Here is a 26,713-nt window from a genome sequence, read left to right as displayed (position 1 = left end):
ATATAACGGTACTTCTTTTAAATGCATTTTTGTTGGTCTTACGCTGCGGATTACTAATTAAACATTCAAAAATATATAAATAAATCAAAAAAGAAATAAACATAATGATATAAATAAAACTAGACACCCACATTAATCCCCTTCTTACCTAGCAACTTCGCCAAAATGTGCGTATCGCACACAAATCAACTGCTGAGCAAGTTTGTAGTCAACCATTCGGCACACGTACACCATCAACAAAAATAATAACAACACAACGTATGTTAAATCGACAAAAGCAATAAATAAATGGCGGCATAAATAAATAAATTTAAGCGTATAGCGGTAATTTTTTATTGAAAACTAGGCGTAAACTTCGATATTTGCAATATCACCATTTCGTTATCTTTATCTGCCACTTAAAAGTAAATAAAACGCTTGAGTTGTGCAGTTGCTTGCGAATACATACTTACATGCAGGTAGAAATGTTAATAAATGAATTGGAATGTAAATATGTGAATTGGAATTGACGGTGAGTTGTGCCATTCAAGCAGGGTTTGATGATGAATGATATGTTCAAGGTAGCACATGAAAGAAGTCAGTTAAAGGTAAAGTACTTGCAGTTGTAAGTAAACTCTTATTGTGCGTCCTCGACTCATTGAGCATTGCAAAATTTATGGTGACACTTTAAGACATACATACATATGTATATTTAATTGGTATATACTATATATGTACATATGTATGTACATATACAGATAATGTATACTTGGCGGTTAGAAAAGGTTGTCATTTTGAAATAAGTACGAGGCATTCATATTGATTCACTCGACGACGACGCACTTCGCCAACTAAAAATATTTATTTTGGATATATTGGCAAATAATCCAATTTTAACTTTTAAATTCGAATATTTAAGTATTTTACTATATTATAGCTTTTTATGACAAATTTAAGGGCCAGAACTGCCGAAAGCGGATTAAGTCCAGCATCCTGAAAGGTTCTTCGTACATTCCGAGTACTAACTATTATTTTTTTGCGTTTGAGCACGTGTTTCTTACCTTTTTGGCACTTCAGCACACGATTCTCCTGGCCTGTGGTCTTCAACTACCATCTACCATATTTCTGGGGTTTCGTTTAAGAAACCGGAAAAAAATAAAAACTCTTAAAAAATCTCCGAAAAAAAATTATTTAAACAAACTTTAGCGATTATAGAGGAAAAATTACTGCCAAAACTTGTTTTGTTTTTCCTCGCCTGCCTTTTATACAAGTATGTTCGATTGTTTCTAATCTAAATTATTTCCATTTTCTATTAACAAGTTACAATCATTTATTTTACATGCTTGTATTAACCACATACTTCTTAAATTGCCATATTTATGGCACATAAAATCAATTCGAGAATATATCATTGTAACAATAACCAAAAGGTGATTGCTTAGATCATTTTAGTACCTATAGTTGACTTTTGGTCGAAAATGTCGGTCATTATGTGATATACTACTATATAACTGAAATTAAGGGATAATCCTTCTCTTAAAATGTTATGTCTGTATGTCAAAAATGGGTTGAATCGGACCAATACTTCCCTTTAGCCCCCATATACTTAATATAAAGATTTTCGAACTTCGGGGTGACTTTGTATCGCATAAGTATACCGGCCGATATGTGAGTTATCCCAATGAAAATGAGAACGCGTGTTTTGCTCATAACAGTGTATCTTTGTGCCTAAAATAGATAAATTTGAGCGAAAATTTGGCCTAACCCCTATATAACTAATGTCAGGATTTCGACTATCCGATTGGCTTTAATCTATATGATTGGTTTTACACCTTAAAGTACTTCCCTGGCTTTGATTCTTGTAAGTTGCAAGATAATGAAATGTTGTACACGAACTTAGCCCGTCCTTACTTCTTTAAATTTTTATTAACTTTTAGTGTTCTGAGACAGTTTCTTTAAGAACAATATGTAAAATGATCACAACAAACAAATTGTCTTGCCGTCTGATTCGCGGTGGTTTGGCGCAAACTATTGAGGTTATTGTCATTCATTCACTCCTGGCTGACATTGACTCGCATTTATTTGTTTAGTAGAAATATAGTTCTGAATTACAGCTTCTGACTTCAACAATACATTTTAAAGGTTATGAGGAATTTCACTGCATTCATTTTTCACATTGTAATGTGTTGTGGTCTCTCCACTCTTCCTATTAATCAAAATAGAACCAATAAAATTTTCCATATTTTCATATTGTTTATTTAACTGTCCATTCTTATTTATCATTTTCTCGCAAACTCACTATGCTTATTTTTCTTGCCCACAAGTCTATTATTGTTATCATCATATTTGCAAGAACGCCGCAAAAATTATAACTCTCCAGGCGCAATATTAGTCAATGAACCACACCACCACCCACCCACAAGCGAAAGATATTATTCAACGCTTTTGTACATACACACATATATATCTATATGGTTATGTGTGTTTTATGTGCAGTCATGGTCAGTTGTATGTCCTGCCATTATCCTTCAGGGCATTTTGGCCATCTTTGCTTTATTTGTTAATGTTGCTGTTAGATTTCGTGTCTTTTTGTTATTTCTATTGCTACAGCTGTTATTTATGTATGTAAGTATGTAAGCATGTGTTGGTGTTTTTGTTATTTATTGTATGCATAGTTGTTGTAGTCTTCATCATTTTGTATCTCCTTTTGCAACACCCCTCCTTACTAGCCAACACTTATGTACATATGTATGTATTTCATTTTCGGTTATGATGAAATCAAAACATGCAACCTCATGCAACAATTGCCCACACTTGCCTCATTTCTACATATGCACATACGCACATACATATGTGTGTTCAGTACACCCATACTCGTAAGTATGCTGTTTGAGTTCTTACTTCCACTTCGTGTTGCAAGTTTGCTGCTGCAGATTGCAGGCGCAGATAAAGGCGAAGACGAGCCCAGATATGCCATTACCGTTATGATAGTTTAGAGTGATTCGTTAAAAAAAAGCTGACCAAATGATTGAGCTATTCATGCAGCAGTGGTTTGCTATTGAGCCGAGCCTCGCACTGATAACGTTGATGTATCATCACAGCAGGAAAGCTCGCCGACGCTCTGCCGACCATGTTAGCTGAAAAGTTTTGCACTTTGCTGGTGCTTTTTTCCAATTAAAAATGAATTGTTTTCTTACGTCTTGTCTGTGCGGAAATGTTTATTTAGGACTATGCTAGCTGACGCTCCGGGAACTTGGGCGTTGTGAGTTTGATGGCAGGAAAAGGTTATTTCGGCCAGCTGTGAATTTACTCATCTGTAAGTGTGGTCATCCAACTCCTGCTGCTGCTGATAGCCCACATTTGGCTCTGAGCTGACCGTGGAGCGGTGGCCGTTGACCATTGATGAGTCCAAAGGTGTAGTACTTTGTTTCAATTCGAAATTGAGTGGCAAGTATTTCTACTTTAAGATAAAACTCGTGAAGAAGTTTGAAGTATTCTTACTGCTATTGTTGACAGAAGTTAATGGATGATATGTATGATGTATGCATACATACATACATATGTACATATGTTATGAAAATATTTGACTTCGTGGCCAAATTTGTTTACAGGTGGGGTATTCTGAACAAATGTGTTGGCTGCTGGTGAATTATAAAAATAATTTAGTATTGAAAGCAATTATTTGAAAGAGTAATTTTCTAGAAGCACTTAAGAAGAAATTATTCTTGTTTCTCTTGAAAAGATTCTTATTTAGCTTTTTCTGTTCTACAATTAATTTTGTTATTGTTTGAGGATTCTCTCTCTTTACTTCCTTTTTTCTCTCCGTTTTCAAGCACGTTCACATACCAAGGAACAAACTCATTTCATAAACCCCTCTTCTCTATTCAAAGAATATGCACAATAATACCTACGACATCTAATAGAATCTAATCTATTGGATATAAACCATCCTATTGCCCTGTCTTCCTGTCCTCCGCATATGAGCTGATTTTCCGGATCCATGAGTTAAGTCCCTTTCGACGTTGACAGGTTTTAGTACCCCCTTTATATGATCGTTCAAAGTATTAACACCACAAAAATCTCAAAATAATGTCTTTCAAGTATTACTTCCCAGTAGAAAAACTTAATAAAACCAATATCCTATTTCAATGCGAAACTGGATTCCATTATATATTCGAGTTATAGATTTATACCGAAACACATGGATAAAACTGAACAACAGTAACCCTTAGATCCAACTATCCAATATTGCAGGCATATAGGCGCGGGTTACATGGTGTTGAACCGCTCGAGGTAGCCACAGAGATTGCTGTATCAGGCCTATGATAGGCAACGCCGCCATGATCAGGCAAATAATTTGGTTTTATTGGACCATAAGATGGAGGAGGTTGGGTACCATAAATCACAGGTGGATAATCGCCATAATTATTTGGAACATATGCAGAATGATGTGGCTGACCACCCGTTGGTATTGTTGACAGAACATCCAACTGTTGAGGCACAAACTGCGGATACGCAGAATATGGCTTCGGTTGTGGATAGGCGTTAACTTGAGAACCGGCCCCAGTATGTAGGATGACTAAATTACTTTGCTGATTTTGTTGCTGTTGCTGCTGCGGCTGAGCCGGAGTCGAAGGGTATGGTGATACTAATGGTGGCACTTGGGCGTTTGTATAGTATATATTATGCACTTCATAAGGAACTGGACGATAGCTCCACGCTGGATTGCAGCCACCATAAGCAGGACAGTTTTGATAAGCAAGCAATGGATAAACAGGACCCGCATATATTGGCGCACTTGGATCTGGTTGGCCTGACCAGCGTTGCCGAATTTTTTGGAAAAAGCCACCGAATAGGAAAAACGATTTACCCTTTGATGACGGCTCAGTTGGTCCGTCAGATTCTGCTGTTGTTTCCTCCGCTGCTTTGATAATAGATGGCATGCAGCAAAGCCAAATAAATAGCACAATCAACTGAGGACAAGAGCTTTAATTAAATTTAAGGTTATAGAAAAAAATATCCATATGTTTTTACCAATAAAGGAAAGTCTTTGTTATGAATAGCAGACATCTTTAAGTCTCCAGGTGATACTCTACACTGATTTTTCGCGCAGCTGTTTTAACAGCTAAATCTTGTTTACATAGCTAAATGTCACTTACAGCCACGTAATAGACTTAAATGAGCCCTGAAGTTACACATTACAACACAACAGACCGACTATGGATCATTTAATGCCATCTCTGATGCTACACATCAGTCAGGCAAATAGCAAGTGCAAAAGAAATAAGCACAATTATCTTTAAATCTTTAAATAAATGTATTTAACAATTAAATATGTATATAAAATAATTATTTTAAATAAAACACTATAACGAAATATTAGTTAGTAAAAATTAACGACGTTTCCATGCGCCAAAGCCACCGAAACCATGTTTGCCGAAGCCACCAAAACCGGGTCCACCGAAACCACCAAGGCCTCCCAAGCCACCGCCATAGCCGCCACCGAAGCTGGATGCCGATGCAGATGCGGATGCGCTGGCAAAGCTGCCACCACCACCATAACCACCGTAGCCACCCTCCCAACCACCGCTGGGCCAAACGGGTTGCGCTACTGGCACTGGGACAGGCACTACTTTCGTAAAAGGTACGGGAACAGGTTGGGGTATCGATACTGGTACAGGAACAGGTTGGGGTATTGAAACTGGGACAGCCACTGGAACAGGCGCCACTTGATAGTTATTTACAACGCTACTGGTGGCATAAGCACCACTATAACCACCGCCGAAACCACCACCGAAACCGCCGCCAAAGCCTTTAAACTTCTTGAAATGTGCCCTTGTGGGTGTAGCGAATAAGCCGAGGAACAACAATGCGGCAAAGCTGGAAATTCTCTGTAAAAGAGCGAAAGGGTAAATACAATTAATTTTCTCTTCAATAGCAGTCGAACTCGAAGTTGTGCTTTTAATTTACTTTCGACAAGAATTAGAATATTCAAAAATAATTTTTATCCTATCCGATACATACCTTTATAACAGGGGCACATTCGCCACTCTAATAAACAAACAATTTCATCCACTTGGCATTGAAAAGTATCTAAATCGCCCTTGACTATATTGTTTGTGATCAGTTTGGAATTCGAACATCCTATGGCGCAATATACATACATGATATTTCCTCACATGATAGACCCCAACCATCATCACTGATTTGATAAATTCATAGCGGTAACTCATCATAAAGGGTGATAATTTTCGAGGTTCCCTACTATTTAAAGATAAACATATAAACTGCTAATTTAATGGGGAATTTTTATTATCATCCGAAAGAATATTCTTGGGCATTTATTCCTTTCAAAGAGATGGTCTATCCTTTGAGTCCAATCTACGATGATTCGTTCGAAAATTTCGGCTGGTAACTGGCAAATCATACGAGTGATTTGTTGAAACCAATGTCGCCGAGATCATGAGCTTCAATTTCAGGCATGAAATAGTCGGTTATCATGACGATATAACGGTCGCCATTGACGATTACGTTCTCACCGGCATCATTTTTGAAGAAATATAAATCGATGATTCTACCGACCCAGAAACCATACCAAACCGTTGTTTATTTTATGAAGTTGCTATTCATATTGACACGACTCACGCGTGTTCTGGCTTTTGTTGAAAAGCTCTACTTTGATCACCCGCAGCTAAATTTGTTGTTGAAATCATAGGTAAATCTCATTGAAATTTTAAAATCTGTTGAAGTTTCTCATCCCAAATGAATTGCTGGTTATACTATATTATGAGTTATAATATCACTAGGCCTATTTTAACAAACTGACTTAAATAGATACATAGACCCAGGAACTGGCTCAGGGATTTCCATGAAATTTAGTGAACTCATAAGGAACACAGTTTTTTTGAGCAGTGAACATTTTTTTTAATTCTTCAAAATTCCCAAAGCTTTTAGTTCGAGAACTAGAAATCAAAGTCCTTCATCTGCGAAGATTTCAGGTTCGGAATTGATGTAGATATACAATGAACCAAAAAAACCAAACAAACTTTAGCAGTATAACTCGTTATTATCTTCGAAATTAAATATAATATATTTTGTTGTTTTTTCTACTGTAGAACATCTTTGCTATTGCTTTTCTAGGAAACCAAATTGAATGATCATTATACCCTGAACAGGATATATTAAGTTTGTCATGAAGTTTGACACGAAGTTTGTAACACCCAGAAGGAAGCGTCGGAGACCATATAAAGTATATATACATAGTATATAAATGATCAGTATGTTGAGCTGAGTCGATTTAGCCATGTCCGTCTGTCTGTATATATACGAACTAGTCCCTCAGTTTTTAAGATATCGTTTTGAAATTTTGCAAACGTCATTCTCTTCAAGTAGCAGCTCTTTTTTCGGAACTGCCACTATAACATATAAATGCCATACAAACTGAACGATCGGAATCAAGTTCTTGTATGGAAAACTTTCACATTTGACATTTTATGTTCACAAAAGTTGGCACAGATTATTTTCTAACATAATAATGTAATCTCTGAAGAAATTGTTCAGATCGGTTAACTATAGCATATAGCTGCCATACAAATGAATGATCGGAATCAAATGCTTGTATGGAAAACTTTGGCATTGGACGTGGAATCTTCACGAAATTTTATATGGATTATTGCTTAAGGTAATAATATAATCTCCGAAAAAATTATTCAGATCGGATTACTATAGTTCATAGCTTCCATACAAACTGGACACATAGTTACTAAAATAAATGCGCCTGTGAAGGGTATATTAGCATCGGTGCAGCCGAAGTTAACGTTTTTTCTTGTTTCAAATCAAAATTGTCGAAATCGAGATTTGCACTTCTTTATAATACAGTTAGCATAAACACTCTTTATATTAAATAAGTATCGCGTATATGTATACAAATTTCTTGTAAATGCAATTAAAAATGATTCCAACATGCAAAGACTTGATAATTAAAATCCACCACAATTTTTTTTGAGATTATCAGTCAGTTTTTAACGAACGTTCAACACACAACGAAAACATAACATTTACACATTAAAGGTCAACTTACGAAATTTCCCATGATTAATTGAGTCACTCACAAAACTACTTCACGAACCACCAAAATGATAACTAAGCAGCATACAAAATGTGTATGGACTTTTATAAACGTTGAGGCTGATGCTGCGAGCGCACAACGGAGGGAAATTCCGAAATAAGTTAAAGCTAAAAAAATTCCTGTTTTTTGAACAAAAACCAACTATCATGATGTTGGTGAATACTGAACTTGAATAGGTCTCGTACAAAAGTTGAGATCAACGAATAAATATATATTTTCAAGGCATTTACAAGTATTCAATTAAAAAGAAGATCGATAAAGTTGCTTTAAAAGAAATATGAAAACTTACATACATATTTTATAAACATATTAAATTATGTACGAGACTTGTATGTATGTACATGAGTCTGCATATCATACATAATTTTACAAGCTTAATTCGTTCGCAAGCGGACTCACGTGTAGATCATTGAAATAGATGCAAACGATGGACCCGCTACGATCTGCCGCAGCGCTCATTTGCATAAAATTTGCTCTTTATTGATTTGCTTTTAGGTATTGTTTATATTTATATTTATATTATTATTTGAAAGAACGCACGAGTTGATTGCTCTGAGAGTCGACTGGTGGCATTAAATTTTGACCAAAAGCGAAATACCCGAAAAAGCCAAATTAAAAGTTCAAATCGCGAGTTTAAGGTCAGCACTGCAGTTAGAATTAGAATTATATATTTCTATTTATGCAAATTGAATAGTTTGCGAAAATTCGCAAAACAAACGACTTGTACAACAAATTATACTTCCCGTCTTGTCAAGATTAGTTGGAAGTAGTTTTAGTTGCGTGGGCGTTACATGATAGTAAAAGCAACTAAGATTTTAGTATATAAACTTAGCTGTTGCAATACAATATGCATAAACAGTTATCTAACGGTGAAGTGTTCATACAAAGTTTGATTACGAAGTATAAATTACCAAAAAACCAAAACAACGTGAAGATGAGATCCTTTGTAAGTAACTAAATCATTCTACGCATAAACAGTGCAAAACAAAATTTCTATAATCCAGACTTAGCCAAAAGAATTGAAACTCTACTACATCAATTTTCTCATTTTGCAAATTTCAAGATCCTCATAACGCTACTTTTGGCGCTCACCTGCGCGTTTACGCGTGCACAATTGAGTTTTCCTGGAACGCAACAGGCATTTGGTGGCAACAACCGTTACCCCAGAAATCCTGCACAACAATCAGCATACGGCATAACTAATCCTAATAGTATTGACAGTGCTGGCAGCCGTTATCCAACTCAATCCGGCCTGGGTAATGCTGGATATGGCGCTGTAAGTAGCAGTTTACCTGGTCAAGCGGGTATTGGTGCATCGCCACCAAGCGCAGCTAATGGCAATCCTAACAGCCGTATATTGGGTCTACTCGGCGGTGGCGGAGGCGGCGGCGGCGGTCTCTTTAGCAATCTTATTGGCGCTTTAACCGGCCGTAATCGTCCAGGAGGTGCTGGTGGTGCTGGTGGTGCTGGTGGTTTTGGCGGTGGCGCCTATCCATATCCAGTGCCGGTTCCATATCCCGGATATTCACCTTACGGTCCACCATCGCCTTATGGTGGTGGTTTCGGCTATCCTGGCTTTGGTGGTGGTTATTATGGTTAAACGTTAAGAGGAAGCAACAACTTCGTTTTATTTGTGTATTCGTTATGTGAACTAAAAGTATTAATACTTGTTATTTATTAGATTTTAATATTTTATTGCTGTTATCTAATGAAAATAAATTGTTTTTGCAACTTAACTGAAATATTTGTCCTTTTACTGTGTCGCTCTTTGTTAAAAAGATATCCATCTAGTTGCACATTGAAGTGAAATACAAGTTTGCTATTCTTTCTCTATTTGCTTAGGCCAGTCAATCTGATTTAAACACGTTATTTTTCGAAAAAATCTTTCCTGTTATAAATCTTGTTTTGAACGTACACCCAACTCTTTTTTTACATGGTTTTTTTACACGGATTTCTGAGGAACGTATCTACCGTGTAAAAAAAGAGTGTAAAAAAAAGTGTACTTCAACATTTTTTTTTTTTAATATAGGTTGTCAAAAAAGTCTTGCGGTATTTTCGCTAGTTGGCGCTGAAATCGCGTAGTTCTAGTTTTATTCGTCGCATCGGATCATGCTATACCTTTTTGGAAAGCTCATTTCACGCGCTAAGACGTGTTTAATTGATTGTCGTTTCTTTTAAGTCGTTCGTGAGTTATAGCGCCGCAAACATGGAGCAAAATAAAGAGAAAATACGGCATATTTTACAGTACTACTACGATAAAGGCAAAAATGCATCTCAGGCCGCCAATAAAATTTGTGCAGTTTATGGACCCGATACAGTTTCCATTTCCACCGCACAACGATGGTTTCAACGTTTTCGTTCTGGTGTAGAGGTGGTCGAAGATGCGCCACGCTCCAGAAGGCCTGTCGTCGAAAATTGCGATAAAATTGCTGAATTGGTCGAAAGAGACCGGCATAGTGGGCATGGGTCATCAAAAATTCATTTCAATTTCAATAAAATAAAAAAAAAATCAATAAAAATACCGCAAGACCCATATTGAAAAAAACAAAACTATTCTGGAGATGCGGGGCATCGATCCCCGTACCTCTCACATGCTAAGCGAGCGCTCTACCATCTGAGCTACATCCCCGTGTATCCAATCATTTGTCCAATGTCATATTTTAATAAGACAGTACCAAACATCACATACAGTTTGAAAACTTAGGTAGTGTTGAAGCAAATATGTTGAGCACCATTGAAAAGTACATATTTACATCTACATATCAACCATAGCCGTAAATATATGTATGTATATATAAATTTTAAGCAACAATTTTGAATCGAATAAGCAAATTATGGTTGAAATAGAGAAAATTGATAAATATATATATCTTTTACGAAAATATATTTGCAATAAAACTAATTGTAACATTTTTTATTCAACAAAATTTGATTTTAGAGCATTAGTGAGAAAGTGTGATTGTTCGTACACCAATTTAAGAAAAGAATTTAGCATATTTATCATAGAAAGGCGTTTGAAAATCAAACCTTTTCAAAATTGGCTGTAACTATTTTTGTGTCAGCTAGTGTACGCCAATATCGGCGATATTTGAGCGGCACGTTCGTTTCGTCATCACCCACCAAAACCAGTTTTATACACCTTCTTTCGCACGATGATTCACATCCAATTCTACAGATTAAGTACTGACCTTGCACATGACTTTGTGTTTATACATGTTTTTTTTTTTATTAAAATTACATATTTTTTATTACTTTTCCTACAAGTTGTTTACTTAAAAAATCTTCGTGTTGCTGTTAAGTATTAAATATATGTATTTAAATAATATTTTACAATAAAAAATAAATACAACTTCATATTCCCAAAATGTAGACACGGGCTTGTACATCACTTACATATATGACTGTAAAATACCCAACGAGTTGTACGGATAGTAGCCTGTATAGTGACCGTTAGCCGGATAGGTAGACATGCCATTCATGTCGCCGCCTAGAGCCGCGCCTATACTCGTATGCAGCCCATCCATGATCGGCTGATGAGTGCTGTGGGTTACGGGAACGAAGTTGGCATTGCTAGACATGCCGACTCCAATTGATCTTGTCATGCCAAAATTGTTGTAACCTTGCAAGGCATTAAAGGGTGCATAGTTAAAGTGGCCATTCCAGCCCCCATATCCACCAAGAGTTGGTGTTTGGTGGTTGGGCATTGTTGTAGGTCCACTATGAGGATTGAATGACTGATAACCGTTGTTGTTGGAAGGTGGAAAACTGACATAGTTGTTGTGGTAAGGATATGCAATGCTATTGTCTGCCTTGCCCATAGGCGCACTATGGGGATTGAACGGCTGATAACCGTTGTTGTTGTTGGGCGGAAAACTGAGATAGTTGTTGTGGTAAGGATATGCAATGCTATTGTCTGCCTTGCCCATACTATAGGGCGGCTGCGTGAAATCACCTATATAAACACGATTATCTGCTTCCATGCGTTCTGCACTTTGTCCGTAGATGTAGGGTAGTGTTGTGAGCAAAAGCTAAAATATTGAAAATTATTTGTTATTGTATACGTGAGTTTATTATTTGTTTTGCTTTTTGAAAAACTCACCGCAATTATTTGCAGCATTTTTGCAGTTAAGCTTAAATTTTTTATTTCGAAATTTTTAATTATATTTATATTTTAATTATTTTGGGAAGAAATATGTTTAAAAAAAGTAGTGCGGTTTACTAGATTTTTTTTTTAGTTTTTGGATTAAATTGAGTTTTTATAAGTTTTATATCTTGTATAAACTTTATATATTATTTATATACATATACAATTTTTTTAATACATTTATGGTGATTTTATAAGTAATGTCTTATAAATTTCAACTTCATTTACAAACTTTAAATTTTTTATGTTAACCCTCCATTTTTAACTAAAATAATTGGAGATAAACGATACCATATCTCTGTGAAAGCATGAAATTTTATAAAACTTCAGCAATTCGATCATTCAATATTGTTTAATATTAATTGTCTTATTTTATTTACAAAAGCTTTCAATAAAATTTCATATATTATATATAAAAACTTTTTCTTGTTTAATTTATATTTTTTGGGTATTTATTTCGTTTTGTCGGCGAACACTAAAGTTAAATTTTAATAAAAATACTTGTATGACCAAATATAATTTAAACTTCTCACGTCAGCAATTAAATGTATAATACTTTTTCCTGCAGACAAATTCATACTTTTATAGCGATAATGAAAAATTTTAACCACATTTCCATTTGAGTGACTTTGGGGCTTGTATGGAGCATAAATAACTGCATTTCTTTTAATTTGCATAAAATCTCCCTTGTTAGTAAATTGTCTTAACAACAGCAAAATATATGTACTGTGTGTGTATATTAATTATTTATAGTCACTGTTGCCTATTTCCTCCAAAAATTCACTATTTTACTGGCCTGACATTTTTACATAATTTTTTAATTTCATATACAATAACATTGAAGACATTCACTGTCTTTCTCTTGCAATAGTTTCTTTATCATGTGGCTGTTTTTATTTTGTTACACATCGTTAGTTATTAGTTTAACATATTATTTTAAGTCATACAACTGACTTATTTATACAAAAGCTACTAAATTTAGATGACACATGCAATAAGCAATAAATGAACAAAGCAAATGATCGATAAACTATGGGCAAAAATAGTAAGACTTTTTCTTTTCTTCGAAATATTTTTTTTAGGATTGTGTGACTGTCAGTGACATCTGCGCCAAATGTCACATCAAAATATTCGTTAATGTTTGTTATACGCTTGTCATTATAAAGTGCATATCGTGCATTCGGCGATTTTTACAATGAGCGAGATCATTCAATAAAGAAGTTCCATTAAATTTTGTGTGCAGAATCAAATTTCTGGTGCTGAAACGTTCAAAATGTTGGAAATGGCTTTCGATGATTATTGTTTGTTGCGAGCAACAGTTTTTGATTGGTAGAAATTATTCAAAGAGGGTCCAGAACGCGTTGACCACGAACCACGTCCAGGACGGTCATCAACATCAACTGATGATCAACACGTCGCTAAAGTAAAAAAAATTGGTGCTGGAGAATTGACGTCTAACAGTCAGAGATCTTACTGGCATAGTTGGTATAACGGAAGAATCAGTAAAAACCAGTTTGAAAGATCATTTGGGCCTAAAAAAAGTGAGAACACGATTGGTTCCAAAATCACTTAACTTTTTCGAGAAACAGCGTCGATGACTTGAAACGTATTATTACTGGTGATGAGTCTTGGATCTATGTTTACGGAAACAGATGGAACCAATATCGTCCCACAACAACCTTATTCGGCCGATTTAGCTCCGTGTGACTTCTGGCTATTCAGCAACTTCAAAGACCGCTCTGGGGAAACCGCTTAGAGTCAATCGAAGACATTAAACATGAATCAATAAGCACATTCCGGAAATGGACTTTAACAACTATTTCGAGGATTGGGAAAAACGTTGTCACAAGTGTATTGTGGCCATGGCGGATACTCTTAGGGGGACGTCATAGATTTTGAGAAATAAATTAAGAATTTTAAAATTATGAACAAAGTCTTACTATTTTTTGCTCATATTTCATTTGAACTGATAAAAATTTATTAATATCTGTCTTATTGTTCTAACTGAATCCATTTATGTATGTATGTCTATTTTCACATTCTAACATTTCCAACATTTTTTATTGTTTTTAATGTCTGCAATATAATTTTCATGTTTCCTCTTTATTTTCAGTTGTCGGCAAATTTACGCTGAAAAGGCGTTGAACTTTTATTTACATCTAATTAAGGTGAGGTCGTTCATTTATTAATAATAAAAAAATGAAGTAATATAAAATAGTTGCCGAATTTACTGCTACACAAATAAATCTACTAAAAATATTCAACGTATATAATCGACTGTTTACCTAAAGAGGAAGAACATTATTTGCTCCAGAATTATGTGTGACGTCTTGTGGATATCTCGTTTAACTAATACTCGTACATAGGACAGTTGGGCTGAAAAGTTCGTAAGCTGATACTTGGATGGTACTACTAATAGTATTACATTCTTTTGCGCATTTGCGACCACTTTTAGCCGTTTTCTCTGATGACTTTCGCCTTACTAACGCCTGGTAACACTCATAAAACTCAAAAACTCAAAACTAGTCGTATTGTGTATTAAACTAGTATTGATAATTAGAAGCAGGGTTAAAGTTATGCTCTCCATTTTATCTATTTTAATGCCACACAACGCATACAGTTATTTGAATTTGAATTTTTGGAAAATCCATGCATTAATTTTCTCATCTAAACGTAGATGAATACGCATGAAGTGAATTATAATCGAAAATTGTTAACGGGAATTTCAAATTATTCGAAATACTATTTTGGAATTTCCCTGAATTTAAATACATAACAACCTTCTGATAAATATTATTATTTTAAATATTATCACATGAAAAAACACTTTATTATATGCTTTGTGTCTATGTACATAATTCAAGTAACATTTCATTTTTCAAGTAACAAGTCATACATATGTACATTGATGTTGTACAAGTTAACACCAAATTCAAGTAACTCCTTGCAGATCTCTGGTACATATGTATATGTATCTATGCATGTATTTAGGTAGGAAATATTAAGTTAACAACTGAGGGTGGATGAGTTTCGCAAAACCGAATATACATAAGTAGTTGCATGCAAAGTTGGTTACTACAGTGTTCCCACGTTTATTTGACCCTTGCTATTGATTTTAGAAACTATTTAATATTTGAGATAATGATAAGTGATTTGGCGCTTGGGTCTTGGCGAGCATTGATAGTCAAAACCAATAAAATTCAGTACAAATTTACTACATTTTGCAACTACAAATGCTTAAATTGATAAATAAATGTGAATTAAGTTGAGATTAAACGTAAATATGACTGCGATGCTGCTGTTAAGGGAAGCTGGCATAGTCTGTACGCGGCCATGCCGCTGCTAGATTGCGGATATTTGGACATGATGTGATGGCTGCGTAACAAAGTGGTGCGTGCGCTATGCATCATTCTCACAGAGTCGTGTCCAGAATCAAAAATGCCGAAATTTGGTTTTTCCATCGCTATCACCATGATCAGCACGGAATATAATTTGTATACATACTATGTATTTCATGCTTTGCTGCCGACTGCTCTTAATCTGTTATAAAACCCCTACTACTTTACTTATTTTTTTCAAATTGACAGCTCTTGCAACTCGCTCTCGTCTGCGCACTTATCGCCGCATTGTACCCCGCACCTGCACCAGATCCCTGTCCCTAATTATTATTGGTCCGGGTCATGGTCATGGCGGTAATGGTGATTGTGGTGTATACGATGACTACCACCTCTTCATGTTGTTGTTGTAGCGGCAGAATCTTCATCGTCGGTAATGGTAGCTATCCAGCCGGTTAGTCGGTTAGTAAAAGTGGACACAACAATATTCGTTATAGTTTTGGAAATTATTTACTTGATTACGGTTCGAAAGTGCTTTGTCCTGTAAAATTTAATAAATAAATAATGTGTGTGTGCATAAATATGATGTTTTCATCTGGGGAGAGGAAAAATAATCAAAACTATATCATACTACCCTTTCGCTTTACGTTGCGCTTAGGTTTAAAAACGTTGGCATAAATCAGCACGCCAATTAACAATTTGTCGATTGGCGAGTAATGCTGAAAGTGAAAATCGCGCGAAGAGGAAGCGTCGAAGAGTAGCAGTCGTCATCGATTGAAGGTGGCCGCCTCACAGCTTAGAAGGCGAAAAGCCAGACAAAAGGTTAATACACTTTGCACAACAAACAATTTGTGCCAAAAGATAAATTTGAATTTAGTTGAGATTAAACATTAATATGACTTAGTTTGCAGCAATGTTAGTGTTTGAGTGATTGATGCTAATTTTGTTTGGGTTTCTATGACATGCTACAAAGCACACAATTTTTAATATTTTTCCTGCGCTTGAGTGCGCAACAAAGTGTTGCGTGCGCTGCGCTTCATTCTCGCAAAGTCGCGGTGAGAATCCAAAATTCCGAAATTTGGGGTTTTTCTGATTATCGCCACCACCACGAACACATTCATATACATATGTATACATATGTATGTTTTTAGTTATTTGTTTCTGTTAATGCTGTGCTGGCCGCTGATGTTATTGTGCTCTTGATCTTGACGCTGGACGCTTCCGTCAATGACAAAATACCTGGCCACATACAGGTATGTATGTGTGTAACGTTAACTTTTGTATTTTTCGTCATCAACATGTTTCGCGGTTCTGTAATTTCGCCGACTAAAGTCGATAGTAGTACGCATGCGTGCGCGCATCCATGTTGCTAAAGTATAAAAAGCAATGTGCGCACTTCAAGTGCAACTTAGTACGCAACTAACTGAACTGAGCAACTCATTACTAGAAGTTAGCAAGTAACATTAAGGAATTCAAATAAAAAATGGCTAGTTATGTAAGTGTTAAAGTGTTTTGTTTTTTATTAAAGGACTCTTTGAAAACTAACTATAAAACCATCAATTCTCTTGTTTTATCAATGTTCAGCTGCTGAAACTCACAATCGCCTGCACACTTATCGCCGTGCTGCATGCTGCGCCTGCGCCGAAACCTGCTGGCGCTCAAGCGCGCACTTTCGGCGGCTTGGGTCTGGGTGCCGCATTTGGTTTAGGTGGTTTTGGTGGTTATGGTGGATACGGTGGCTACCCTGGCTACTACGGCGGTTATCCAGGCGGTTATGGCGGCTATTATGGACGACCAGGTTTCGGCGGCGGCTATTATCCCGGCTATGGTGGCGGTTATGGCGGCATTGGCAATTATGGTGGCTCCTACAGCCAATCGCAGTCACAGAGTCAGTCGCATAGTCAAAGTGGTTACTACAATGGTGGCTATGGTGGTTTCGGAAATGGTTTCTTTGGTTAACACACCAAAGTTCTTAGTGCTAATTAATAAGTTTAGTCATAGGTAATTTTAAATGCGATTTTTTGTACAAAAAAGTAAATAAATTATGTGCGTATGCATAATTAAGATGTTTTCATCTGGAAGATGAGACGAGTTAAAATCCGAGTGACTGTGGAGGGACGAGAGGGACGAACGGCTCCGTCTGTCCTTCCGTGCAAGCTATAACTTCAGTAAAAATTTAGATATCTTGATGAAACACGTGTTTCCTGGCAAAAAAAATAAGGACGAATTCATAAATGAGCGTAATCGCACAACTGCCACGCCCACAAAACGCTATTAAACGCAAACATATAAAGTGCTTTAACTAAGCTCTACAATAAGATACTGTTGTTTGGTACCGCCCTCTAATAAGTTAATTGTACATATATCCTAAATCATTCATGGTATAATAACCAAATTCACTCAGAATAAGTATTTTTGGCATATCTAAGCACCCTAAAAGTGAAAGCCCATATCTTGGGACCTAATTTGATACATAATATTATCTTGACAATTATATTAATTATACCAATTCACCTTCACTTTAGGTATACAAATCAGGAAAAAATCAATGTATTGGAATAAAACTTTGCACGAGAAGTGTTTTTCAGGTGTACAGGTCGAAGCAAAACTATTCAAGCCCTCAGATAACGAACATGTGGACCCCAGTTTCTATTGTGAATTTTTCACAGAAAATATCGGTCAATTTTTCAGATATATTATTGAAGTGTGAAAAAAATTTTCCTTGAATTTGAGCTTTGCAAGTTGTGATTAGTTCTGAGAGTATGTTCGGTTACACCCAAACTTAGCTCTTACTTACTTGTCTCAGATGTCTTCATTCATTTACGTTCTCTGCTTAAGCTTTAATGTGGCATTTAAATTGAACAAATTTCAACATAGTGGTAAATATAGCTATCTAAAAGCTGTATTTCAATAGATAAAAAAAGCTTGCAAAAGCTTCTCAAATCAAGCAGATGGTGATGCATACAAACTTAATAGTCAAAAAAAGAAACTTGCAAAACTGTAAAATATTTAAATGCATCTGAAATTTTATTGAAATCTGTTATCTTCCAAACCACTCTGAATATTATTATCAGAACGAAAATCCTCTTAAGAAATTTTCGATTTTTTTATTTTACTAGGTTTGAACCTAGGGTTATCCATTTCGAGGTTCCCAACTTTTTTAAAGAAAATACACAGACACCTCAAATTTAATGGGGAATGTTTATTATCATTCGAAAGACCATTCTTTGGCATTAATTTTTTTAAGATTATTTCTTTTAAATCTTGGTATGACACGCGTTCTGTTTTGCTTCAAGCCCTGGATCGAAGCGGGAGTGTCCGCATAGACTTTAGACTTTACATATCCCCACGGGAAAAAGTCTAACAGTATGATATCACACGATCTTGGTGGCCAATCGACCGATCAAAAACGTCAAATTATTTGCTTACTGAAGTGTTCTCTCAATTAATCCATTGATTGACCCGATGTGTGGAAAGTGGCGCCGTTTTGTTGAAACTAAACGTCGCCGAGATCATGTGCTTCAATTTCAGGCATGAAATAGTCGGTTATCATGGCGCGATAACGTAACGATCCACAAATTAAACCAAATCCTTGATTTTTTAATGAAATGGCAGCTCTTGAATTTCTTAAGATTGCTCTTTCTCCCAAATACGACAATTTTGCTTGTTTACATACCATTTGAGCCAGAAATGGGCCTCACCGCTGAATAATTGGAACTTTTCAAGAGCTCATAGAGCGAATCGATGTTGCTCAGGAATCTCGAATGGCTTCAGTTCTTGCACAAGGTGTATTTTGTACGCTTTTAATATAAGATCTCGACGTAAAATGCGCCAAGTCGTTCCATACGGCAGTCCGAGTTGCTGCGAACCGCGCCGAGTGCACTCTCCGCGGTCTTCGCGTTCACTCTCAGCTACGGCTGCTATATTTTCTTCACTATAATCCAATAATGAATGCTCTGTCTCAAGATGGGTGATGGTGTTGCGATTAGTATGCTCAGTTGGTCGATTATGTTGACCATAAGTTGAGCGAAGCGGGCGAAAGACAATCTTTACAGAACGTTAATTTTCGTAATAAAGTTGAACGATTTGTAAACGTTGAGAAAGTACCTACAAACTATAACTCTACTGTTTTTGAAAATTGTCGGATGGACTAATGAAGCCAGAGAACAATTTGCCAGAAAGACCAACATTTTGAAAGTCTTCCTATAATTTCCATCCAACTCTCTCAGTAAAAACACACACGAGTCTATAGCAACCACAAATGATAAACTAGTTTTTTTATTCACACATAAAAAAATTCTTTGAGGAACATAGTAAACACCATACATCTAAGATTAAAAGTAAATATAAAACTAAAAATTATGTAGTATATTTGTATATAACTTCATTCGCGCATTTGGGAGCATTTAGAGATTTCTTACTTTCCATAACTTAGCGACCTATAACCCGGGTATACTGGCTGAACATTGCCAGTGAGTTGTTGTATGATACCGTTTACAGTGGTGGCTACACCGCCTACCAATTGGGCAGGTGTTACGGGAGCCTGAAATGGAAGGATATAGGTCACATTTCTGTGCAGAGAAATTGCATATTAACGAACTTACGGCACCCGCCGAATCATAATAAACCCTGTTAGGTCTTCTCACCGGCGGTGGTCTGGCTGCGACAGGAGTATAGGCAGGGTCAATGTCCGGATCATTAGCCAAATCGTTAGCCTCACTCGCGGTCGTATCAGCTTGAGGTCTGAGGGATGGACGCGCTGTCGCCGCCAAAGCATTCTGCAATATGCCAGGAGCAAATAGCTGTAGGAAATTATTCAATCTATTGGGTGGCGCATAAGCGGCAGCAATCGGATCGGAGAGCAAACCACCGCCGCCAAAACCCCCACCGCCGGCAAAAGCGCTAGCCAAACCACCAACGCCGCCCAAACCGCCACCAAGTCCACCGCAACCACCACTGTCACCATATATAGGCGGAGGATAACCACCGCCATTATAAATATTATAGACATTCAAATCCCAAAGTAAACGTCCTTGCTCCGCTGGTGGCGGTGTCACTTCATCGCCCTGTGCGTCGCGACCAAACGGAAAGCAGCGACGTAGCTTCTTACGCTTCAAATGCGACAAGGTTTTTGTGTTCTCCTCATCGGCTTCTTGATTTCGAATACCAGCAAATTTTGCATTCTCCTCATCAGCTTTGCTAACGCGCGGTTTACTGTTACCGTTGACGCTTGCATCCTGCTGCTTATTTGTTGTTGCGCTCGAAGCGCTGTTCGTAGCGCGCTTACTATCGGATGCGTAGGCGTCGTATCTGTTGTATTTACTGCTATACGGATCATTGCTGTTGCTAGCGTAAAGGCTGGTGCTTGTGCTGCCGTTGCTATCGTTTTTGCTGGCGCTTATGGTGGCTGCGGAGATGGGCAAACGTGAGGAGGAGTAGTAGCGCTGTGTTTTGCTGCTCGTGCCGCTGTCGCCACGGCTGCTGGTGCTGGAGCTGATGCTATTGTAAACGCCTTTGTAGCTGTCGGCCAGCGCGCGCAGGCGTCGTTGTCGCAACGCGTCATAATACTCGCGGTTATAGTCCCGATAAGGAGAATAGCCGGCGCGCCGATAAGGATTCGCGCGATATGGTGATGTTGAGCGGGTTGAATAAGAGTTTGAGGCATAATAGCTTTGGGGCGCGCAGGCGCATAGCACCACCAACGTGAGTAACACGAGCGCAAGCGCGATTATTAACCGTTGTAACAAGAACATTTTTAGGAACACGCACTTTGCACTGACATTTTCAAGAGTCCCTTCTGACTTTCGAGTTCTTTCGGTTTTTCGTTTTTAAATTTCACTTAAATTCGTTAGTCCCTTTGCACACTTATTATCCTTGCTGCCCAGTTTAAAATAGTTTTTTATCACTTCGATCGTTTTTTGTTTTATTTTATGCGTTTGTATCAACACACGAAGTGTTCGCGTCTCGTTTGCAATTTGCACTAAGCGCCCACCCGCTGCAACACTCTAACTTATCTAAAATTTTTTACTGCGCAGACGCGTAGGATTTCCCAAACAAACCCACACAGTCACCATGTAATTTTTCTAACAAAGCCGCGAACCCTGAGTTAAACCAACTAGCCGTTCTGGCCATAATCGGTGGCGCAGAGTTATTGCAAAATGCCCTTTTTTGCAGACGCGAACACCAACGACACAACAACAACAGCTAAGTTTGCAATTTTTAATCGCCAAATTTTTACTTTGTTTGTGTTTGTGTAATATGCTAATTTCAGCCCATTTGCTTGCTGAAGTGAGTAGCAGCGCGCACCCACGCACCGACGCCAGACACACAGCGGTTTGGCGGCTGCTCCTCTGCGCATGCGCAACAGCCACAACCTGCCTCACTTTGCAAGCGCGCAATGCGTTGCCGCAGGAAACATTTGTGGCAGCCGCTTTAACGTGCTATTGTTTGCTGTAACAACTTTTTGGCAAAACATTTTTCTTTTTATCTATTTCCCGCCTGTGCATTGACCTGCAACCGATTGCTTTTTTATTTTTTGTTACTAATTTTCCATTTCGTTTATTTTATCGCAGTTTGCATTTGTTTTTGTTTGCTTCTTCAACTCTGTCGCTCTGTTTTTGGACAACCATTCACTCCAGCAATCGTAAAAACCAGCTGTGTAAATTTGGCGATATTTTCGCTTTGCTGAAATCAGGTCAAGATCGCTCGTATAAAATTTAAAAATAATAAAGCATAACTGTGATGATGACGGCTACTAGCACTGTGTGCCCCACAATCACTCATATTTCATATATTTTATGATGTGAATCAGCGTTAACCATTCATCTGTAGTTTTTCAATGCTTTTAAATACCGCCGAATATCTAGATCGTCCCAAAAAATGTCGTAATTTCCGAAAAACACTACTAAAGTTATGAAAAACTATTGTGGAAACGACAAATGAAGTTATGTGTATGCAGTATTTGTCATGAATCGGTGTTAGACCCTCTTGGACCCAGAAAAATCAAACGAAATTGTTTTATCTAAAGTTCGGAACCATTTTCGTACTCCCAGGTGACTTTTCACCGCATATATCGGCCAACATGTGAATGGAAACGCATGCTCATTTTATTTTCGAATTATTAACTTCTTTGTAGCATTTATAACGTGCATTTTTATTTTCTTTTTATTCCACCTAGACACGAAAAGTGAAATTTCGTTAAAAGTCATTAGTTTAAAGTTTCGAAAACGCAACAAGGAACATTGAAATCGTTGTTGTTTACATTTAGATATTAGAAACATAAGACATACATTTGAATGTTGAAATCAACAAATCTGTTAAGAATTTTCATTTTACAAATAAAATATTTTAAATAGCTACAGCATCAAACAGGCATTTTTTGCGCTAACCTTCCTATTCTATTATAATTATGCAGATTTTAAACTTTTTCTTATGTGCGTATATCATTTCGAAAGATCTCAGTTGAATATAAGAGCTTATAAAAAATTGTTGCAGAAAATAGCGAATAAAAGCATGCACAGCTAAGTAAAAATATATATGAATGTGTAATTTGCTTACAAAACCAACAAAAAAATATTTTTTTTTAGCTAATTGCACATAAGTAGCAGGAAATATTAAATATTATGTATCTATGTACAAAAATAATTTCTAAAAATATTTTACATTTACCACTTTATACAGTATATGTATGTATTTGTACGTTATAAACAATTTATAAAGTGAATATAATTAAAAGTTGCAAGCTATTAGACATTTATACATTTAAGAAAGTGACAATTTTATGTAAAGTTATAACAGTCAGGAGTAATATTTTGCGCTCCCCTTTCGGTGCCATAGGAGTTAACTAATTAAATTAGCTTACTTAAAGCTTAGTTTCATGCAGATTTGCGCCTCGTCATTTTGTTAAGTAATGCTACCGGCAAACGCACTAGCGTCACTACAACCATTACAAACGCTCGTTTCGCTGGGTACAACAACCAATTGTGCCAACTACGCTGCCATTTTCGGCTTATGCGCCTCCGCACGCTTACGTATGGCTTTCATGCGTTGTTTGCCATAGGAACGCATGAAGACCGCAAAGAACACAACCAATATGCCGAAAATACCCAGTACCGATATTTTGTGTTTGTAGATTAAACACGAAAGCAATATAGCAAAGGCCTGAAATAAACAAAGAGAATAAATTAAATAATTTATGTGTTGATACAGTTGTTTATTTGTATGAACAATTAAGTTATAGGCATGTGGATACAAGTTTTAGGCAGATCAAATAATAAACAGGAGGAGTGCAACGTAAATAGGTCATATATTAACATATATTAGATAAATGAATATTCGCATTAGATATTTCATGCATATTTTAAAGAAGTTTGCTTGGGCATTACGCGTGTATGTGTTGAGCGCAGTTCACATAAATAATATATATAATTATTATTTGGTGTTGTTGTAAAATATGAGCTTAGCATTTACCCACATTTTTCTGTTAAAATTACATTTTACATGCAACGTACATGCATATGTTTGTATGTTTATATGTATGCATATATTAAATATTTGCTGACAAACTAAAAGTACCGGAAAAGATATTTGTGTATTTTATAACTTTCGTACAAAGCCACCAAATTGTAATTTTCAGCATTGCGTTCACAACCAACTGTACAAATTAGCTCAATATAAGTTTACTTAAGCTCAAGCAGACGTTGCATGCACACGTTTGTCTTAACGTGTTTCTTATCACTTTTTAACGGTACACATGTAGACCAACTCACCTGCCGTAATGTCATGATGATCGTAAATACAACTGCGCCAAACACTGATATTGTATAAAAAATAAATAATTGACCCACAGCCGAGCACATTGATATTGTGAGTGCGTCAATTATGAATTTGGGATGCTGCAATTGTTTTAACATTAAAAATATATATAGTATATATTATTATTACTCAGTAATTTATCGCGCTTACCTCACTGGCAAACGCCAGTGAATCCATGAAACCGCCTTGTACCCATAGCGATGTCGCTGTAAATATGGTGGAGAAGAGATTCACACCAGCCATCATTTGCAGTGATGACATTTCATAGTGTTTGAATAGGTCATCCTGCCAATTCGCTGTGAAGCTGTCACAAGTTAAGTACATGGTGAGCAGAAAAATGCCCGTGAATGTGGTCACGTTGCTCGCCTTGGTGCCACTTGCCGAACCGGTCATGAAAAATATCATTCCTAATGATATCAATATAGCTGATACGTATTCATACCAATCGTATTTGTTTTTTGATATGATTTTACCCATTAACATCACAGGTATGATTTTGCATGCCTTCGCCAGCACTTGCGTGGGAAAGCTGACAAATTTTAGGGCTTCATATTGGAACCAAGCACTCATTATATTCGAGAAAGATGCAAATGAGTACTTATAGAGTGGTGTACAATGACGACCGGCTGGACGTTTAAGGCGTAATGTGACCATAGCACATGTAAACGCAGATAAACGATTGCAAAAGACAAGAAATTGTGAGTCTTTGAAATGTGATGGTTGACCATCGGAATTGAAATATTGTTGTGTCATGATTTTTTCCTGCAGCACACCCCACGTTAGATATGAGATCATAAGCCCACCAAAACACCAGCCTAGCAGCAAAGTCTCTTGAGATTTCGTACGGGTTTTTGCACCAGTTGTTGATGGCAATGGTTCCATTGGTTTGCGCTCCATGGATTCGGAGTAGTCGAGCTCAGTGCCGGGAGTGCCAGTGATGCACATGCTAACCGCAGTGTATATGCATGTTTTCTCTGTGCGTACATAAATAACAAATATAATCTATGTCTGCTAATATTTTTTTAAGTGTCGAATAAATTTACCACTCCGTTCCAAGTATTTTGTGCTTCCAACATATTTGTAAATAAGATAACCAGGTACAAAAACACAACTATAGCCAAAACAATTGGCCATCAGTTTCAACAACCAAGAATACTCCTTATTGGAATGGGACTCCACGAGCTGCGAGAGTGTCGCATGTGTATAGTAGCCGCCTAAAGAGAGGCGCAAAATGTCCGAAAAGAAGTGTATCACCAGGAGCGCGGTAATAACAAAACCGCTAAATGATTACAATAAGAGGAAATAAAGATATAGTTATTCAAAATATTAAACAATACAAGTTATTAAGCGGTACTCACCAAATTACGACGTCTGGAACCATTTTCGCCATGGTAATATTTTATACTACGCCTAACTGCAATTCTATAAAATTTCTCGTAAAATTTTGACACGTCAATGGCGTGCGCACAGTCTTTGCTTCAAAAGTTAATGCGGTATCTATAGCTTCCGTTGGCATTCACACTTGCAACTGTTTTGTATGTCCTAACTATACGTTTGCTATTTCGTAACATAATCGCTGACTTTGAGATTTGCGGTTCAAAACGATCAGTGATTCTTGTATGCCTCTTACGATTAGGCAGCCATCTATTCGTAGTATTGGTATACTATAAAAAAATGCCGGCGGCGCTTATACCAATAGCTCTAAGATCGGCCGGTCGAAAAGATCAACAGCTTTCTTTGATATCTCAATGGTCAAGAGTTCATTGCCCTTAATACACCACAACTGGTTTCGCGAAAATGATAAATACGCAACGACTAATAATAATTAAAATATGCCAATACTATACTAGTATTTATCTTGCCACAACAGTGTATCACCACATTAGAATTATAAATATTTATGACTGAAAATCTTCAGCAGCTCGCACGAACTCTACGTAGTGGATTTGTTTTTGCAAAATTAATCCATATGTGTCTACCTGATGATATTACTGTTGTTGTTACAAACGCCAACTTTGAAGTATACGCAATATTGCTGTGTAGAATCTTTTTAAGGGGGGAAATGAATGGCTCAGAGCTCCAAGCGAAAGGGGAGCTAAAAGAATGTTTTACTTTTTATATCTGACTATTTAGCGAAAACAGCTGTTTGTAAACATAACAACATGCATTGTGCAACAACCTACAAGGTTGCATTTCATATATTCACATAAATATAAATGAAAGAATGAAATGCAGAAATCGTTACAATTATCAGTTTTGTGGTAGTCTTAAATAACAGTTGGGGGATATAAATATTACAACAACAACTTTTGC

General features: G+C 36.8%; 5 protein-coding genes across 5 annotated transcripts; 2 read left to right on the top strand and 3 right to left on the bottom strand.

Annotated features, from left to right (window-relative positions):
* Positions 1-5,372: 5,372 nt before the first annotated feature.
* Positions 5,373-8,255, bottom strand: LOC126750881 (claw keratin). The gene is made up of 3 exons (XM_050460643.1): positions 8,246-8,255; positions 8,060-8,085; positions 5,373-5,870 (listed from the first exon to the last, which is right to left on the bottom strand). Exons 1-3 carry the CDS (start codon positions 8,253-8,255, stop codon positions 5,373-5,375), a joined length of 534 nt encoding a protein of 177 aa, XP_050316600.1.
* Positions 8,256-9,041: 786 nt separating this feature from the next.
* LOC126751178 (keratin, type II cytoskeletal 2 epidermal) lies at positions 9,042-9,707 on the top strand. The gene is made up of 2 exons (XM_050461224.1): positions 9,042-9,053; positions 9,171-9,707. Exons 1-2 carry the CDS (start codon positions 9,042-9,044, stop codon positions 9,705-9,707), a joined length of 549 nt encoding a protein of 182 aa, XP_050317181.1.
* Positions 9,708-17,069: 7,362 nt separating this feature from the next.
* Positions 17,070-17,631, top strand: LOC126750803 (uncharacterized). Its single transcript, XM_050460532.1, has 2 exons — positions 17,070-17,081; positions 17,171-17,631. The coding sequence occupies exons 1-2, from the start codon at positions 17,070-17,072 to the stop codon at positions 17,543-17,545; spliced, it is 387 nt and encodes a 128-aa protein (XP_050316489.1). The 3' UTR covers positions 17,546-17,631.
* A 2,276-nt stretch (positions 17,632-19,907) lies between these two features.
* On the bottom strand, positions 19,908-22,614 carry LOC126751168 (uncharacterized). The gene is made up of 2 exons (XM_050461213.1): positions 20,191-22,614; positions 19,908-20,129 (listed from the first exon to the last, which is right to left on the bottom strand). The coding sequence occupies exons 1-2, from the start codon at positions 21,337-21,339 to the stop codon at positions 20,004-20,006; spliced, it is 1,275 nt and encodes a 424-aa protein (XP_050317170.1). The 5' UTR covers positions 21,340-22,614; the 3' UTR covers positions 19,908-20,003.
* A 76-nt stretch (positions 22,615-22,690) lies between these two features.
* On the bottom strand, positions 22,691-26,522 carry LOC126751166 (adenosine 3'-phospho 5'-phosphosulfate transporter 1). Its single transcript, XM_050461212.1, has 5 exons — positions 25,759-26,522; positions 25,444-25,679; positions 24,551-25,374; positions 24,355-24,480; positions 22,691-23,746 (listed from the first exon to the last, which is right to left on the bottom strand). Exons 1-5 carry the CDS (start codon positions 25,788-25,790, stop codon positions 23,576-23,578), a joined length of 1,389 nt encoding a protein of 462 aa, XP_050317169.1. The 5' UTR covers positions 25,791-26,522; the 3' UTR covers positions 22,691-23,575.
* Between the last annotated feature and the right edge of the window lie 191 nt (positions 26,523-26,713).

Source organism: Bactrocera neohumeralis, chromosome 2, assembly GCF_024586455.1.
Source record: "Bactrocera neohumeralis isolate Rockhampton chromosome 2, APGP_CSIRO_Bneo_wtdbg2-racon-allhic-juicebox.fasta_v2, whole genome shotgun sequence".
NCBI lineage: Eukaryota > Metazoa > Arthropoda > Insecta > Diptera > Tephritidae > Bactrocera > Bactrocera neohumeralis.
The sequence above is the reverse complement of the archived record's forward strand: the minus strand, read 5'-3'. Positions and strand labels throughout refer to the sequence as shown.